At 42.0% G+C, this 19,921-nt stretch overlaps 1 protein-coding gene across 1 annotated transcript in view; it reads left to right on the forward strand.

Moving 5' to 3' along the window:
- kif6 (kinesin family member 6) overlaps nucleotides 1-19,921 on the forward strand; it is a 306,561-nt gene that overhangs the window by 125,610 nt on the left and 161,030 nt on the right. The window contains exon 11 of the mRNA XM_059519411.1: nucleotides 14,764-14,869. Within this exon, the coding sequence (XP_059375394.1) occupies nucleotides 14,764-14,869 (106 nt within the window). The remainder of the gene's footprint in view (nucleotides 1-14,763; nucleotides 14,870-19,921) is intronic.

Below are 19,921 nucleotides of genomic sequence, written 5' to 3' on the forward strand. Positions count from 1 at the left end.
GAGACTGTAAAATTGGGGTAATATGATCATATTTTCTTGACCTGGTAAGGACTCTAGCTGCAGCATTTTGGACTACCTGTAGCTTGTTTATTGACGAAGCAGGACAACCACCTAGAAGTCCATTACAATAGTCCAGTCTAGAGGTCATGAAAGCATGAACTAGCTTTTCTGCATCAGAAACAGATAACATGTTTCGTAGCTTGGCAATGTTTCTAAGATGGAAGAATGCGGTTTTTGTAACATTGGAAATATGATTTTCAAAAGACAAATTGCTGTCTAATATAACACCCAGATTTCTGACTGTAGAGGAAGTAACAGTACATCCGTCTAGTTGCAGATTGTAATCTACAAGATTCTGTGTGGTGTTTTTTGGTCCAATAATTAATATCTCTGTCTTATCCGAATTTAATTGGAGAAAATTATTTGTCATCCAATCTTTTACATTTTTAACACACTCTGTTAGCTTAGATAATTGGGAAGTTTCATCTGGTCTCGTTGAAATATATAGCTGAGTATCATCAGCATAACAGTGGAAGCTAATTCCGTATTTTCTAATAATATTACCAAGGGGCAACATGTATATTGAAAATAGAAGGGGACCTAGGACGGATCCTTGTGGCACTCCATATTTTACTGATGATAAATGAGATGACACCCCATTTAAGTAAACAAAATGGTAGCGATCGGACAGGTAGGATCTAAACCATCTTAGAGCCTGCCCTTGAATACCTGTATAGTTTTGTAATCAATCTATGAGTATGTCATGATCTATGGTGTCGAACGCAGCACTAAGATCAAGTAAGACTAGAAATGAGATGCAGCCTTGATCTGAACTTTTTCTAAAATTTTAGACATAAATGGAAGATTTGAAATAGGCCTATAATTTGCCAGTACACTAGGATCTAGTTTTGGTTTCTTAATAAGAGGCTTGATAACCTCCAGCTTGAATGGTTTTGGGACGTGACCTAAAGATAACGATGAGTTAATGATATTGAGAAGCGGTTCTTCGGCTACAGGTAACAGCTCTTTTAGTAATTTAGTGGGTACAGGATCTAATAAACATGTTGTTGGTTTAGATACAGTGATAAGTTTATTTAGCTCTTCCTGTCCTATATTTGTAAAGCACTGCAGTTTATTTTTGGGTGCGATGGATGAAACTGAAGTGTTAGACGCTGTAGAATCTACATTCGCTATTGTATTTCTAATGTTATCTATTTTATCAGTGAAGAAATTCATAAAGTCATTACTATTTAACGTTGGTGGAATATTTGAATCAGGTGGCCAGGTCTCTCTTGTAAAAGAGATTCTGAATCTCAATGGGACCTCCTGGTTAAATAAAGGTATAATAATAATAATAATAATAATAAGGTGGCGTCTGGTAATTTGTTAATTTAGCCACTGTGCTAAATAAAAACCTTGGATTGTTTTGGTTATTTTCAATGAGTTTGTGGATATGCTCTGCCCTAGCAGTTTTTAGAGCCTGTCTATAGCTGCACATACTATTTTTCCATGCAATTCTAAAAACTTCCAAGTTAGTTTTTCTCCATTTGCGTTCAAGACTACGAGTTACTTTCTTGAGAGAGTGAGTATTACTGTTATACCATGGCACAGTACGTTTTTCTCTAACCTTTTTCAATTTGATGGGGGCAACAGCTTCTAATGTATTAGAGAAAATAGTGCCCATGTTGTCAGTAATTTCGTCTAATTCATGTGTATTTTTGGGTACAAATAGCAGTTGAGATAGATCAGGCAGGTTATTTGCGAATCTTTCTTTGGTGGCTGGAACAATAGTTCTGCCCAGACGGTAACGCTGAGACATATAGTTAATATCAGTTATACGCAGCATGCATGATACAAGGAATTGGTCTGTAATATCATCACTTTGGGGTACAACATCTATAGCAGTAAGATCGATTTCATGCGATATAATTAGATCTAGTGTATGATTAAAACGATGAGTGGGCCCGGTGCGAACCGTCTCGATCAGGCTGCTGAAGTCCCTCTTCAGCGTCTCCGTCTGCCGCAGCGTGGTGTCGTTAACTCCGGAGTGAAGCACGACCGCTCTGGGGCTCTCCTCGGCCTTCAGGATCGCGGGTATCTGCACAGAAACATCGAGAACACGAGCACCAGGCAAACAATGAGTGTGCACTTTACCTTCGGCTAACGTAGCACTTATGTGTCGGACGATGGAGTCTCCGATGATCACAGCGTCGCGTCCTGTCTCGCGGAGGGAACGAAGCGGTTCCGGATGGAGATGTCAAAGGCAGGAAGGGAAGAAGTCGTCGCCCGGTACCCGGCTCGCGTCCTCCGCTGTGGATGCACCCAGTGTACCCGCTGTGGATGCGGTATACTTACCCCGGACTTGTGAGCGTCAGCCCGGGATGATTACAGCGCGGCTCTCCGCTCTCTAAGCTGGGACTGCCTCACCTCCAGGTCGCGAATCTGCTTTCCCACGGCCTCGAGCTCGAGCTGCACAGAGTGGAGACATTCATCCGCCATTAATGCACGTAACAGTGAGTACAGCAGTGGTAATGTGTTTGAATAGATTATTAGCAATCTAAGCGCAGTTAGCTGCAACCACGCTTGCTGATGCTAACGGGCTAAAAGCTAATAGCGGACCCGGGAGATCAAAATAAAACTAGTGATAGCGAGGCGCTCTGATTGTTTTTGTTGCAGAATACAATAGAGGATATATTCACACGTTATATAAACGGAAACGATGATGTATAAAATTGATTTTTGAGTTAAAAATAGTCAATGAAAAGAATATAGTGACGGAGCTCAAACGCAGTACAGCCGCCAACAACAACATACAGACCAGCAGGCCCATGGAGCTGGTCTGTATGGATTTCTTGTCGGTAGAGCCAGACAGTAGCAACGCAAAGGATATATTGGTCATTACAGACCATTTTACAAAGTATGCCATTGCGATACCTACGAAAGATCAGAAGGCTCGGACCGTGGCCAGATGTCTCTGGGATCATTTCTTACTGCACTATGGCTTTCCTGAAAAATTACATAGTGATCAGGGCCCAGATTTTGAGTCCAGAACCATTCAGGAACTGTGCAAAGTCGCATGTATCCGTAAGGTGAGGACGACTCCCTATCATCCGAGGGGAAACCCAGTGGAGCGGTTTAACAGGACCTTGCTGCAAATGTTGGGAACCCTGGAGAATGACAAGAAGGCCCACTGGAAGGAATTTGTTAAACCGCTTGTGCATGCATACAACTGCACAAAAAACGATGTTACGGGGTACTCACCTTACGAAATGATGTTCGGACGCCAGCCTCGATTGCCCGTGGATCTTGCTTTTGGACTTTCCGTCAATGACTCCTTCCAATCTCATTCACAGTATGTCAAAACTCTGAAGGATCGGTTGGAGGAGAGTTACCAGCTCACAACTCGCAATGCCATGAAGGTAGCGGAGAGAAACAAAAGGAGATTTGATCGGAATGTAGTGCTTCCACTCTGGATGTAGGTGATCGAGTCCTAGTAAGGAATGTACGGCTAAGAGGGAAACACAAAATAGCGGACAAATGGGAACCTGATGTTTATGTTGTGTTGACGAAAAGCAGTGGTATTCCTGTGTATACAGTTCACCCAGAAGGAAAGGAAAGTCCAGTGCGTACTTTGCATTGTGATTTACTTCTTCCCTGTGGGTTCTTGCCCAGCACTGCAGCTGAAGAATCTGTTTAGCGAAAAGAATATCGTAGGCCTAGGACAAGAGCCCAGTTCAGAGTTAAGGACATTCCCGAAACAGAGACTGTGTATAGTCATTCTGAATCTGAGAGTGAATCAGTTTACCTTGATATACCTCAAGAGTCCTTGGAGTTCACTACTAGAGTTGTTTCTGAAACAAGACCAATTCATCACTCAGAGAGTTCATTGGTTACAAGGAACCTACCTCGAGTAGAGTCAGAGAGCTCACCATCTGTCGTTCCGGATCCATTAAGAGATGATTCACCTGTTGATCAAAATTATTCAGTGATAGAGTAGAGAGAAACTCACCTGTGATGGATCACGTAGAACCGTGCACCTCTGGGGTTCAACCTGAAAGTGATAGTGAAGACAGATTTGTGAAAGTAACTTCAGAAAAAGAATGTAATGAATCAAGTGAGCTACCTGAATCATTTGAAGTGGTGAATGAAATTGAACCTGATGCACAAGTAGAGAACACAACTTCTCATTTTGATTTGCCCACATCCAGACAATTCATAGACATTCCAACTGTGGAAAATAATTCAGGAGCCATGGGTCCAAAACGTTCAAAAAGACAGAGTAGACCACCAAACAAACTGCAGTATGCACAGCTGGGAAATCCATTGATTTCAGTCATTCAGTCTTTATTGCATGGATTGAGCTCTGCACTTTCTGAGTCAATGGGGGAATCAGATTGAGTCACCTTTATTTATATAGTGCTTTAAACAAAATACATTGCGTCAAAGCAACTGAACAACATTCATTAGGAAAACAGTGTGTCAATAATGCAGCGGCAAGGAACCGAAACTTCATCGGTGACAGAATGGAGAAAAAACCTTGGGAGAAACCAGGCTCAGTTGGGGGGCCAGTTCTCCTCTGACCAGACGAAACCAGTAGTTCAATTCCAGGCTGCAGCAAAGTCAGATTGTGCAGAAGAATCATCTGTTTCCTGTGGTCTTGTCCTGGTGGTCCTCTGAGACAAGGTCTTTACAGGGGATCTGTATCTGGGGCCCTATTTGTCCTGGTCTCCGCTGTCTTTCAGGGCAATAGAGGTCCTTTCTAGGTGCTGATCCACCATCTGGTCTGGATACGTACTGGATCCGGGTGACTGCAGTGACCCTCTGATCTGGACACAGACTGGATCTGGTGGCCACGGTGACCTCGGCACAAGAGAGAAACAGACAAATATTAGCGCAGATGCCATTCTTCTAATGATGTAGCAAGTACATAGGGTGTTATGGGAAGTGTTTCCGGTTCCGGTTTACCTAATTAATGCAGCCTAAAAATCCTTTAACGGATTTGGATATTAAAAGCATATTAGTAAATTATGTGTATGCCAGGTTAAAGAGATGGGTCTTTAATCTAGATTTAAACTGCAAGAGTGTGTCTGCCTCCCGAACAATGTTAGGTAGGTTATTCCAGAGTTTAGGCGCCAAATAGGAAAAGGATCTGCCGCCCGCAGTTGATTTTGATATTCTAGGTATTATCAAATTGCCTGAGTTTTGAGAACGTAGCGGCCATAGAGGATTATAATGTAAAAGGAGCTCATTCAAATACTGAGGTGCTAAACCATTCAGGGCTTTATAAGTAATAAGCAATATTTTAAAATCTATACAATGTTTGATAGGGAGCCAATGCAGCGTTGACAGGACTGGGCTAATATGGTCATACTTCCTGGTTCTAGTAAGAACTCTTGCTGCTGCATTTTGGACTACCTGTTCTTTGTTTACTAAGCGTGCAGAACAACCACCCAATAAAGCATTACAATAATCTAACCTTGAGGTCATAAATGCATGGATTAACATTTCTGCATTTGACATTGAGAGCATAGGCCGTAATTTAGATATATTTTTGAGATGGAATAATTGCAGTTTTACAAATGCTAGAAACGTGGATTTCTAAGGAAAGATTGAGATCAAATAGCACACCTAGGTTCCTAACTGATGACGAAGAATTTACAGAGCAACCATCAATTCTCAGACAGTGTTCTAGGTTATTACAAGCGGAGTTTTTAGGTCCTATAATTAACACCTCTGTTTTTTTAGAATTTAGCATTAAGAAATTACTCATCATCCATTTTTTTATATCGACTATGCATTCCATTAGTTTTTCAAATTGGTGTGTTTCACCGGGCCGCGAAGAAATATAGAGCTGAGTATCATCAGCATAACAGTGAAAGCTAACACCATGTTTTCTGATGATATCTCCCAAGGGTAACATATAAAGCGTGAAGAGTAGCGGCCCTAGAACTGAGCCTTGAGGTACTCCATACTGCACTTGTGATCGATATGATACATCTTCATTCACTGCTACGAACTGATGGCGGTCATATAAGTACGATTTAAACCATGCTAATGCACTTCCACTGATGCCAACAAAGTGTTCAAGTCTATGCAAAAGAATGCTGTGGTCAATTGTGTCAAACACAGCACTAAGATCCAATAAAACTAATAGAGAGATACACCCACGATCAGATGATAAGAGCAGATCATTTGTAACTCTAAGGAGAGCAGTCTCAGTACTATGATACGGTCTAAATCCTGACTGGAAATCCTCACATATACCATTTTTCTCTAAGAAGGAATATAATTGTGAGGATATCACCTTTTCTAGTATCTTGGACAGAAAAGGGAGATTCGAGATTGGTCTATAATTAACTAGTTCTTTGGGGTCAAGTTGTGTTTTTTTGATGAGAGGCTTAATAACAGCCAGTTTGAAGGTTTTGGGGACATATCCTAATGACAATGAGGAATTAATAATAGTCAGAAGAGGATCTATGACTTCTGGAAGCACCTCTTTTAGGAGCTTAGATGGTATAGGGTCTAACATACATGTTGTTGGTTTAGATGATTTAACAAGTTTATACAATTCTTCCTCTCCTATAGTAGAGAATGAGTTGAACTGTTCCTCAGGGGGTCTATAGTGCACTGTCTGATGTGATACTGTAGCTGACGGCTGAATGGTTGCAATTTTATCTCTAATAGTATCGATTTTAGAAGTAAAGTAGTTCATAAAGTCATTACTGCTGTGGTGTTGGGAAATGTCAACACTTGTTGAGGCTTTATGTTTTGTTAATTTAGCCACTGTATTGAATAAATACCTGGGGTTATGTTTGTTTTCTTCTAAAAGAGAAGAAAAGTAATCGGATCTAGCCGCTCCATTTTTCGGGCTGCTCTCTTTAGGGTGCGAGTATGCTCATTATACCATGGTGTCAAACTGTTTTCCTTAACCTTCCTTAAGCGTAAAGGAGCAACTGTATTTAAAGTGCTAGAAAAGAGAGAGTCCATAGTTTCTGTTACATCATCAAGTTGTTCTGAGGTTTTGGATATGCTAAGGAATTTGGATACATCAGGAAGATAACTTAAAAAGCAGTCTTTTGTGGCTTCCATACTTGTAACAAGAAGTAGAATTTACAATTTTGGCTATATGAAGTTTGCACAAAACTACATAATGATCTGAGATATCATCACTTGGCTGCATAATTTCAACACTATCAACATCAATTCCATGTGACAGTATTAAATCTAGAGTATGATTTCGACAATGAGTAGGTCCTGAAACGTGTTTTCTAACCCCAATAGAGTTCGGAATGTCTATAAATGATGATCCCAATGCATCTTTTTCATTATCAACATGGATATTAAAATCACCAACTATTAAAACTTTATCTGCAGCCAGAACTAACTCGGATGTAAAATCAGCAAACTCTTTAATAAAGTCTGTATGGTGCCCTGGTGGCCTGTATAAAGTAGCCAGTACAAACATAACAGGGGATTTATCATTAACATTTGTTTCTCTGGATAATGTTATATGAAGCACCATTACTTCAAATGAGTTATACTTGAAGCCTGCCCTCTGAGAAAGCCTGAAAACGTTGTTATAAATTGAAGCAACACCTCCCCCTTTGCCTTTTAGACGCGGCTCATGTTTATAACAGTAATCTTGGGGGGTGGACTCATTTAAAATAATGTAATCATCAGGTTTTAGCCAGGTTTCTGTCAAACAGAGCACATCTATATTATGATCAGTGATCATATTATTTACAAAAAGTGTTTTCGTAGAAAGGGATCTGATATTCAATAAGCCAAGTTTTATCATTTGTTTATCCATATTGCATCTGTTTTTTATTTGTTGAACCTCAATTAAATTGTTAATCTTAACTTGGTTTGGATGTTTTTTTGCATTTTCTAGTTCAGGGAATAGATCCAGTCTCTATAGTGTGATATCTAGGTGAAAGAGTCTCTATGTGCTGAGAACTAGCTGACCTCTGTGACGTGAGGCAGCTAGCAGAAGGTCGGTTTAGCCAGTCTGTCTGCTTCCTGACCTGGGCCCCAGTTAGTCAAGTATAAACACTAAGACTATTTGCCATATTTCTAGAGAGAAGAGTGGATGCGTGTCTCTAATTCTGAAATCTTCTCTGTCAGCCTAACTATTTCCCTGCATTTATCACATGTGAATCCCTCATCTGCGACAGAGATAGATAAACTGTACATGTGGCAAGAGGTGCAAATAACAATAGCAGGAGATGCCATTACTCACCGTGCTTGATGAAATATTCTTACTGCGGTTGTTTGATGAACTTGTGAAAAACTGGAGCGAGAGAGAGGAGAGGAGAGGAGAAAAGAAAACAGCGGTAGGTTCGAATGAAAACGCTAATGACAAGCTAACGAGTGCGAACGCTTTGCAGGTGTACTGCACTCACGAATATGAAATAAAAGTGAACGATCAAAATTAATCTGATAAGATTGATCGATAATATCAGAAATATGGTGTGAATTAAATTATATTTTATCACTTTAAAAAACAGAGTGATAGTAAGATAAAAATTCTAGAAAAAATAAATAAATAATAAAAACAGCTACACGGAGCTACGATTAGCTATAGAAGGCCAACAGGAAGTAGAGAAAACACTGTCCAACAGCGACACCCGCAGTCAGGGAGTGGAACTATCCGACGAGCTGACTAAGTCGTGGCGCGCCCCCTTCTTGGCCCGCTTATGAACTACCTCCTCTGCAGCTCTCACTTCAGTGGATGGCTATCAGGAGAAGGGCTATGATCAAATGCTGCCTCTGGACGAGGCCGTGGCTGCTCACGTCTACACCCCCCCACCCCCCGTGGCTGCGGGGTGGAAAAGCAAGAGAGCCCTTCCTTCTAAGCCCTGCAGGACTACCTCTGCCATGGCTGGCAGATCCTATAATTCTGTGGGCCAAGTTGCTTCAGCTTTGCACACCATGGCCATTCTTCAAGTGTTCCAGGCACAAAGCTTCTCCATTCCCTGGATGATTCTAGCTTTGACACACCCACCTTTCTTGACCTCCGCAGCGCTACTGATTTGGCCCTGCATGCCACGAAAGCCATGGCCCAATCCATCGGACATACAATGGCCAACCTGCCTGTGCTTGAGCGCCACCTCTGGCTCAACTTGACTGAGATCAAAGAGAGTGACAAGGTGGCCTTTCTCGATGCCCCAGTCTCTCCATCCAGCCTCTTTGGGCCAGCTGTAGAGCGATTCAGCAAGCATTTCACTGCAGCACAGAAATCGTCCCAGGCCATGCGACACGTCCTGCCCAAACGCTCCAGCTCCGCCTCTCTCTCAAGTCTCCCCAGGACTGTGCCGACTCAGCATCAGAGCAAGCCTGCACCTTCTACCTCACAGGCGGCACCCCCTAAGGAGCAGCATCAGCAAGCTCGCCCCGCTAAGCGCGCTAAACCGCCAAGACGTTAGGGTTCCTGTCCCTCGCATTGGATAGTCGAGGTGTTACTCTTCTGTGGGCCTTGAGTGCCCCATATGAGTAAGAGCCCACTCCACTAGAGGGATGGCCTCTTCTTGGGCCTGGTCTAGTGATGTCTCTATCAAAAACATCTGTAAGGCAGCCGGCTGTTCCTCGCCGTCCCCTTTTGACAGATTCTATAACCTGGACCACTCTTGCATGCTCGGGTCCTTTCGGTATGACAACAACGGCCTCTATCAGACTCCATCATCATGCCACCTCCAGGGAGCTAGCTCCCTCTTAGCAGGGTAGCGTAAAGGGTTCGATGGCTCCGGCCCTCTCACTTGTCCCCTGGACCCCAATGTGTCCAAGATAAGTCTTGTCGTTCCCTACCGTGGCACTGCGCGGTTGAATTTCTTCCCCATACACAGTATGAATGAAGTATCGCAAGGGAATGTACTCGGTTACAAACGTAGCCTCGGTTATGAACGTAACCTCGGTTCCCTGAGATACGGAACGAGTACTGCGTTATATGCCATGCTACGAGGCTGCAGCTTCAGTGTTGTCACTTCAGTCGTATGACCTGATTTCATCTGGCGATTGCTTGCTTATATAGCCATTCACCCCTCCCATTTTGGCGGGTTTTGGCGCGCTGCATCACCACAGGCTCGTACAGCTACAAAGCACTGTCATTGTTTTAAGAAAGTTTACAGATTAAACCAATGGCAGTTGAACTGCATTATTGAAAAAAAGGATTCGGTATCGAGGAAAAAAAGGAGCTTTTCCCCATACGTAGTACTCATTCCATATCTCAGGGAACCGATGTTACGTTCATAACCGAGTACGTTTTCCCAGCCTCACTAGCTGCTGCGTGTCTGTCAGGAAGCTGGTTATCCACTGACAGATAGAGCTGGGTTAGTTTGGACTGGAGGAGTGTAGGGATAATGGTGTTGAAAGCGGAGCTAAAGTCCTTAAACAAGATCCTTGCATAAGTCCCTGCTTTGTCCAGATGTTGGAGGATGTAGTGCAGTTCCTTTTTGACTGCATCATCCACAAACCTGTTTGCTTGGTAAGAAAACTGCAGGGGTTCCAGCAAGGGTCCAGTAATGTCTTTCAAGTAGGTCAACACCAGTCTCTCAAATGGCTTCATGACCATAGATGTTAAAGCAACTGTGATTTTTGGTTTATTGGGTACAGGGATGATGGTGGAACATTTGAAGCAGGAGAGGACTACACACAGTTCCAAAGATCAGTTGAAAATCAATGTGAAGATGCATGATAGCACAGGTTTTGAGGCAGGCTGGAGAGACACCATCTGGGCCTTTGGCTTTCCTTATCTTCTTCTTATCTTTCCTTATCTGGCCGCATATATCAAGCCCAAACACCAAAATTTAGGCATTGTGTTTCATTCTGCTTTGGCTTTTGATAAGCAAGTAAACGCAGTAGTTAAATCAAGTTTCTTTCCGCTTAGACCCCTTCACTAAGGTGAATATTTTTTTAACTTGTGCTGGGTTGGAGATGCTTTTATCTCATCTCAACTAAACTACTGCAATTCAATGTACTGTATATTGGTATTAGCCAATCACATGTGAATTGGCTACAAACAGTACAAAATGCAGCTGTTAGACTTTTGACCGGCACTTGCAAATACCTGCATACCCCTGTCATACTCTCTTTGCACTGGTTGCCAGTCCGTTTAAAATGTAGTTTTAAATTTTAAATAAAAAACTAGCACCTTAGTATCTTTCTGACCCTTTGAGTTTACACACCCCAGCTAGATATCTAAGGTCATCAAATCAGAATCTCTTATTTGTCCCTAGAGCTAGGTTGAAGAAAAAAGGTGACCAGGCTTTTGCCATAGCCGGCCCTAAACTGTGGAATGGTCTTCCAATCGCTATTAGAACAACTGCAACTGAATCACTTTTTAAAGCAAGACTAAAGCCCTACTTCTTAGAGAAGGCTTATAGTGTATGAGCCAAAATGGGCTTATTCAAATGTATTATTTGTTGGTCTGTCTTGTCATATTATTTTTATGAATTTTGTTTTCTTTTAAATTATATTGTTCAGCACACTGGTCAACCATTGTTTTGTTTTTTTTGTTTTTTTTTACTTTTATTCTGCTTTACAAATAAATACAAATGAAAATAAATTGTGTTAAGGCTTGGACTCAACAAGGCCTCTAAAAGTGTCCTGTGCCATCTGGTAATAAGACTCTGGCAGTTAAACCTTTGTTGTGAGGTGGGGCCTCCATAGATCGGATTTGTTGGTTCAGCACATTCCATAGATTTAATCGAATTGAGGCAACAAATTGAACAACTCCTTGTCATGTTCCTCAAACCATTCCTGAACTTTTTTTGCAGTGTGGCAGGGTGGATTATCATGCTGAAAAAGGCAACTGCCATCACCTTTATTTATATAGCACTTTTATACAGTACAGATTGTGTCAAAGCAACTTGTGTTAAACAGGAAAATTGTGTGCTGATAATGCAAGACGATAGTGGTAAACACTAATTTTTTTATTTAAAGTCCGTTCATTATTGATTCAGTGCTGTCATCTTCCATTTCAGTTCAGTTCAAATAGTGTCTGTGCAATCAAGTCGACAATATAGCTAGAATTTAGGTGTCCCCAACTAAGCAAAAAATGGCAACAGTGTCAAGGAACCATAATTATTCGGGTTTACAGAATTCGAGAAAAAAACCTTTCCCCCTCGGGCCAAATCAAACCAGCATGGTGTGGTTTAATTCCAGGCTGCAGCACAAGTCAGATTGAGCAGAGAACTTTACAGGGGATCCGTCTCTGGGGCTCATCTAGTTTTTATGGTCTCCGCTGACATTTAGGGCTGTAGAGGTTGTCTTTAGGTGCTGATCCACCATCTGGTCTGGATACAGATTGGATCTGTGTGGCTACGGTGACTTTGAAATAAGAATGAGACGTATTAATATTAGCATAAATGCCATTCTTTTTACAATGTAACAAGTATATTGGGTGTTATGGGACGTGTTCCTGGTTCCAGTCGATATAATTAATGCAACTTAACAATCCTTTTACTGATTTCAATAATAGAAATTCCCACCATTTCCATGAAGTGTCTGCGGCAATTTTACATAGGTTGTGTGTGTCAAAGTAACATTCACATGAAAGTCAGGACCCAAAATTTCCCAGCAGAACATTGCCCTAATGCATAACACCTGCTTTAACGGCCTACCTTTTTTCCATAGTGTTTTCTGCTGCCATCTTTTCCACGCACATGCACCTGGTCATCCACCTGATCTAAAAGAAAACATGATTCCTCAGACCAAGCAGCCTTCTTCCATTGCTCCATGGTCCAGTTCTGTTGTTCATGTGCACATTGTATGTGCTTTCAGCAGTGTACAAGGGTCATAATAGCCGGATTGCCACTGTCGGGCCAGTGCGGGCCAGTGCGAGCCAGGGCTTAAAGTGGGCCGGGCGGGGCTCATACCCTCGGGCCAGTAGCTACGAGGCCAGAATAGCGCACGGTTTCCACAGTGGAGGCTGAAGCTCCACTGCGCGTCACTAAAACACGCCCTTTACACGCCTCTCAGAACAATGTCATGCAACCTCATCATTTCACCAACAAAGAGAAGTTATCAGAAAACTAAGAAATAAGTCACTGGAACATGCGCGATCACAAAACGAACATGATAAGAGCAGCCATTTGTTTGCATGCTTTGTTAAATATTTAAATTCAAAAGCATCAATGTTTTTAACGCTTATGAAAATAGCCTGCTTATTCAGTCGAGTCTGTTTCTGTTTATTTGTAGCCACAGTAGCCGTCACATTTAGAATGAATGATAATATCTCTATTTTTATAAAAGCTCCCTAACAAAAACATTATTATATTTTTTTATGATAGGCAACGTGAGCTAAACTCTCGAGACGAGGCTTGTGACAGATAATATAAGTTACTAAATAAATACACGATTGTGATAGAGAATAAGCTGACGTCTGATTTCTTCAAGCGGTCATATTTACCATGTTTACTATGGTAATGTTAATGCCCAGCGTGCATAGTCTTTTGCATCGTTTATAAATATGTATGCATTGTATGGTGATTATAATCCACATTGGATCAAGTTATTGCAAACACTCGCTGCTGACTGAAAGTGAGTTTTGAGCTTGACTTATTAAAAAAAAAAGTGTTTAATGCTGGTGTTATAGCTGTTATCTTTCTGAAATCATCCGCAGCGCAGACTCTCTATTTTTATAAAAGCTCCCGAACAAAAATCATTATTATATTTTGATGATATGCAACGTGGAGCTAAACTCTTGAAATGAGACGACAGATAAAATGTTACTTAATAAATACACAATTGTGATAGAGAAAAAGTAGCTGACGTCTGATTTATCCAAGCGGTCATATTTACCATGTTTACTATGGTAACGTTACTGTTTAGCGTGCATAGTCTTGTACATCGCTTATAAATATTTCTGCCTTGTTTAGTGATTATAATCCACATCGGATCAAGTTATTTCAAACACTTGCTAACTAAGAGTGAGTTTTGAGCTCAACTTATTTTAAAAAGTTTTTAATACCGGTGTTAAAGCTGTTATCTCTCTGAAATGATCTGCAGCACTGAGCTCTCTAGACGCGGAGAAACTCCGCCTTTGTTCATAACTCCTCATCTAGCCCCAGCTGGCCCGCTTTGGCCCAAGGTTTTCGTCGGGCCAAAAAACCCTGGCTGTTGGTCCCGAGGAAGCCCCGGTGAGGCACGATCAAGCCCTGGAAGTGACAGTGGAAACGCGACTGGGCCTGGCAGGCACTAGCACGCCCCGTTTAAGCTCGATAGTGGAAACTCTGACCGGTCTGCAGTTACACAGTCCTAAAGCAGCAAACTGTGATACGCTTTATGTTCTGAAACGTTTTTCATCATAGCCAGCATTACGTTTTTCAGCAACTTAACGTAAAGTCACATCTTAAAATCACATGCGAAATATGTAAAGCACGATAAATGAAATTTACACCATGAAAATGTTCCAAAACCATTTTAAACATGTGTTTCATTTATTTCACATGTGATTTTAATGTGAATGCACAAATTCATGTGGTTTTTCTGTAAGGGATTGTTGTAATCCCTTAATCCCTGTCAGGGATTGCTGTAATAGTTGTAATCCCTGATGAATGATTCACACTGTCCTTGAATGCCCACAGAGAAATTGCTCACATCTTGCCATGATTACAGTATTTGTCAAGATGAATATCATGTGAGGTTAACTGTAGCATTTCCATAAAGTAAACATTTTCCCCAACTTCACTGTTGGTGCCAGAATTCCTAGTTTGTTGATGCAGTTGTTTTATTGTGGAAGACATGAGTATTATTTCTGTTTTGCAGGTTGGAAGAGCAGATAGATGTGTACCTTGAGGACCCTGACAGTGAAGTAACATTAAACCTTGGACCTGATATGAGAAAAATCCACTTTTGTTTCTCTCTGCTAAAGGTATGACTTTATATTGATTAATGTTTGTTGTGTTCTTTTACGTCTTGTTCTTTGATCATCAATGTCATGCATCTTCTCTTCTTATCAAATCTTCTTTGAATGTGTAGTAATTTGAATGCGTGTTAATATGAGCTGTTGTAAGAAGACTATGATGTGCTCTTTGGATCATTATGATTTCTGTGGCTCTTTTCACACCGAGTTCACATATCTTTGATGTAGGACAGGGGTCAGCAAGTGAGTTTGGTATAAGGCCAGAAAAAAGATTTGCCACTAGATGGCGGGCCAAAACATAGTCAAAGGTTAATTTAAGAAATCAATTGATAAAAAATGTAACTAGAATCTCCTACTAAAAACTAGAATGGGAACGCGGTCAGCGTGACCAGTGTCTGAAGTATAAATTAAATAACAACAATGAACTTGACATAGGCAGGCAGAATCCTATGACGTAAGCAAATGAACGACTGTGGATACAAAAGGGCACCTGTAGAACACATCATCCTCTTTTTTTGTCTTCAAGAGACCTTGTGTACGAAGCACATATGTGTTTGACTTACGAGAGAGAATGATGCGCTTCCTGTTGCATTTACGGAACTACTAGAGCAGAGGTCTGTACTCAATTTTTTTGCCAGTGTTTGCTCGAGCGTGTTCGCCTCCCGAGGGAGTTGAACAAGCTTAAAGGGTTAAAAATGAAAAAATATGTCATTACTCTGTCACAGTCTTCTGTCTTTCTGTCACTGTCTTCTGTGAGTGTTGTGTTTGTTTGGTGCCATGTGCTCTCTCCTGTCCTTTTCTGACCCCTCCCAACTTCTCCCAGACCCTGTTCTTTCCTCTGCGTGTCCTACCATGCCGTGACAAACTCTCTTTATGTCGTTCCAAACCCTTAAGACCTCCGTTCAACTTCGGAACACAGTTTAAGATATTTTAGATTTAGTCCGAGAGCTCTCAATCTCTCCATTGAAACTGTGTGCACAGTATACTGTCCATGTCCAGAAAGGTAATAAAAACATCTTCAAAGTAGTCCATGTGACATCAGAGGGTCAGTTAGAATTTTTTGAAGCATTGAAAATACATTTTGGTGCAAAAATAGCAAAAACTACGACTTTATTCAGCATTGTCTTCTCTTCCGTGTCTGTTGTGAGCGAGTTCAAAACACAACAGTTAAATGATATCTGGTTCGCGAACGAATCCCTCGACGTAACCGGATCTTCTTGAACCTGTTCACCAAATCGAACTGAATCGTCTGAAACGGTTCTCGTCTCCAACAAGCATTAATCCACAAATGACTTAAGCTGTTAACTTTTTTTAATGAGGCTGACACACCTCCGTGAAGTTGGCACCCCATAAAAAAGAAATAATCACCAAAATTATGCCATTCGTTTGTGCTACGTTTGTGCTGATTTGTGCCGCAGAAACGAACGTTTGTGCTGGTTTGGTGTTTGAGATATAAAAAAAAAAAATTCTGTGTGATGTCACTCTCCACCCTATGTCGTCCAAATCGCTCCAAACCAGCGCAGTTCGTTTGTGCTCGATTTGTGCCCGTTGGTGCCGTTAAAATAAACACTGTATTTTCCTTCCGTAGATACATCCAAAATATTTTCGGAGGCTGTGACATCACTCTCCACCCCAGTTCATCTAAATCGCATAAAACAAGTGTCATTCGTTTGTGCTTGATTTGTGCTGGTTTGTGCTGTTGAAATGAACGTCAAATATATTTCTTCTTCTAAGAAATAACAAAAACAATTCTGGGCAGTGACGTCACTCTCAACCCCATGGCGTCCAAATCTCTCCAAACCGGTGTCATTCGTTTGTGCTAGATTTGTGCTGGTTTGTGCTGTTAAAAGAAACCCTTTAACTATGACCACTTCTTTTATTTCACGAGTTCACGCTTACATATAATTAGCTGAGGTATGGTATGCGTATTTGGCCTGCTGTCCGGGGAAGGGCTCCGAGCTCGGGAATTTCCCGAACCTATAGTACCCCCCCTTCCCCGTCTAAATATAAAGTGAACTCGAAGTGAGGAGATGGGGTGGAGGAGGGATGCTGATTAACCGTCAATGGATAGAGGTAAGTCAGCAATATTTATACTGTGGGATTGATTACTAGATTGTGGTCCACCTGTGTTGATTAGGCTAAGTATCTGACGCGCTCCTCCCGAACATTGTTAACGAGAACATCATTTCACGAGATCACGCTTACATATAATTAGCTGAGGTATGGTATGCGTATTTGGTGTGCTGTCCGGGGAAGGGCTCCGAGCTCGGGAATGGCCTGAACCTAGAGTACCCCCCAAAAAGCAAATGGACAAGAGGACAGCCGCCAGATTAACCCTCTGGAGTCTAAGGGTATTTTTGGGGCCTGAAGAAGTTTTGTCATGCCCTGACATTTGTGCTTTTTTCAGTTTCTTATAAATATCTAAATGGGTAAAGTCTAATCTCACTGTAATCAGCACAAACTGGGCTATAATAATATGGGAAATGCATGCATGTACATGATTGTATTTTTGAGAAAAAAAATGTTATGCGTGGTTAGTGAAAAACTAAAAATGTTAAATCACTTGAATAAGGCCATAAAACACATAAAGAACACTGGTTCCCGGGATTTTTGAGAACTGGAGCTTGTAGACTATAATTTTTCTTTCTAAATAATGTGAAAATCATTTTGTTTACTCACTCACAGAAAACAATATATTGATTTAAATTTTCTAAGACACTTTTTGTTGGTAAAAGTCATATGCGAGTAGGCGTCAACCATCATGAATATCATTGTGATTTACACCTGAGAAGACAAAGGCCTGCATATTGAGCTGCATAATGAGCCTTTCAGTCATCTGTGCCACTGAGAGGAAGGAGTTACAAGAAAGAATGTGAGAACAAAATAAATCTATATAATTTTATTTTTGTAGTTTATTTAGAATATATTTAATTATCCCACAACATACTTTAATATCCACTTGGGGGAGCAGCTAAACAGTTTATCAGGAACAATCAAAGCTGACTTTTAAACAAATAGTTTTGCATCATTACTCCAGTCACACAATCCTTCAGAAATCCTTTTAACAATCTTATTTTCTACAAAAAAAACATTTATTGTTGTTATTATTATCATTATTATTATTAATGTTGAAAAGAGCTGAGAATATTTTTTAGGTTTTTTAGGGGGAATAAATTGAAAGAACAGCATTGTTTTTACATTTGTTAGCCTACAGTTATTTATTTGTTACATTTATATTATTTACATCATGCTTTTGAATGGTATAGTATTGTATATTGTTATTGAAACTTCATAATGTTTCACTTGATTATATATTTAGTCATATATAAATATATAGTAGCATTGAGTACTGGAGGGGGCTGATTTTATTTTCTGAGAAGTCATCTTGTTGGCGGGCCGGAAGAGCCTACGTACTACAATGGGAGCGACTTAAGCGTTGGGAAGGTAGGCCCCTTCCGGCTGCAGGTACTGGACTATGTGGTTAGAGGCGCCCGGTCGGTAGGGCTCGAGCAGATGCTCAACGGGGGCTCAGAGCGTTGGAACGGTGAGTCCTACCGGCCGATGAGGAGCAGCGGTGTGGTTGTATAGCTCGACCGGGAGGGCCCGAGTTGCCTCGACTGGAATAGGTCACGGTGTTGGCGTACGGGCCCTACTGGCTGATAAGCTCCTGCTATTCAGAGGCCGAAGGGCAAATGGCTGACCGAGAGGGCCCATGAAGCCTCTGACTGGAGATTAAGACCTCTCGGTTTGGCAGATAAAAAGGTTTTTGGGCTCACCGACAAGGAGACTCTTCCGACATCCGACGGGAGGTCGATACTCACGACATCAGATGGATGAGACTTGCTTGCGGCCAGCAAATATGGAACCCGATCGGGAGAACTCTCACCGACGTCTGACGGGAGCACACGCATTGGACAGGAAAGCCTCAACGACCGTAGAAATGGAAAAGGAGGTTTTCGCCGGCCTCCCGCGGGATCTGGATAGTGCATGGTGGAAATTACAGCTTGCGGCTGTAAGGAGAAAGGAAAGGTAGTCTGACCAGGAGACTCTCGCCGGCATCCGATGGGAGCACACGCATCGAATGGGTAAGCCTCGCTGGCCGAAGAATGGAAAAGGTAAGTTTGTCTAGCCGGGAGGTTCTCGCCGACATCCTATGGGAGCTTCTTACTCGTGCCATCGAATGGGTAAACCTCTCCGGGCATAGATGGAAAGGTAAGTTGTGTGGCCCGGAGGCTCTTGCCGGCATTCGATGGGAGCACGCGCATCGAATGGGTAAGTCTCGCCGGCCGTAGGAAGAAAAGGTAAGGTTAACCTAGCCTGGAGACTCTTGTTGACGTCCGAAGGGAGCACACGCATCGAACGGGTAGCCTTGCTGGCTGTAGAGTAGAAAGTCTTGCCCGCATCTGGTGGGAGCTCTATACTCGCGGCACCAGATAGGTAAGTCTCAATGACTGTAAAGAGGAAGTTAAGGATGTAGCTGGTGGGCTCTCGCCGACGTACGATGGGAGCACATTGCATCGGACGAGTAAGCCTTGCTGGCCATAAAATAGAAGATGTAATGTTGTCTAGCCGGGAGGCTCTCGCCGGCATCAATGACCGTAAGGAGTAAGTTAGTTTGTTTAGCTGGGAGGTTCTCGCCAACATACGATGGGAGCGTGGCATCGAACGGGTAAGCCTATGCTAGCCGTAAATCAAAAAGGTAAGGTTGTCTAGCCGGAAGGCTCTCGCTGGCATTCGGTGGGAGATCAATGTTTGCGGCACTGAATGGGTACACCTGTAGTCGGACGTGAAGTCCAAGGATGCTTGACCAAAGCTCTTGCAGCCTTTGGCGAGAGTTCAATTTTTGCGCACAGACGTGTAAGCAACGCCCGTTAGTTGGAGGGAAACATCCACTCAATCTGACGGGATTTAAATACTCGCGGCATCAGACGGGTAACTGCTCCGGTAGTTTGTCGGAAAAGGCAAGGTTTGCTCGACTGGGAGGCAATCTGGCGGGAATTCAATAGACACTGCATTGGATGGGTGAGCCTTGTCGGTAGTTGGAGAATGTATTTATTTTGT

Source organism: Carassius carassius, chromosome 31 (assembly GCF_963082965.1).
Source record: "Carassius carassius chromosome 31, fCarCar2.1, whole genome shotgun sequence".
Taxonomy (NCBI): Eukaryota; Metazoa; Chordata; class Actinopteri; order Cypriniformes; family Cyprinidae; genus Carassius; species Carassius carassius.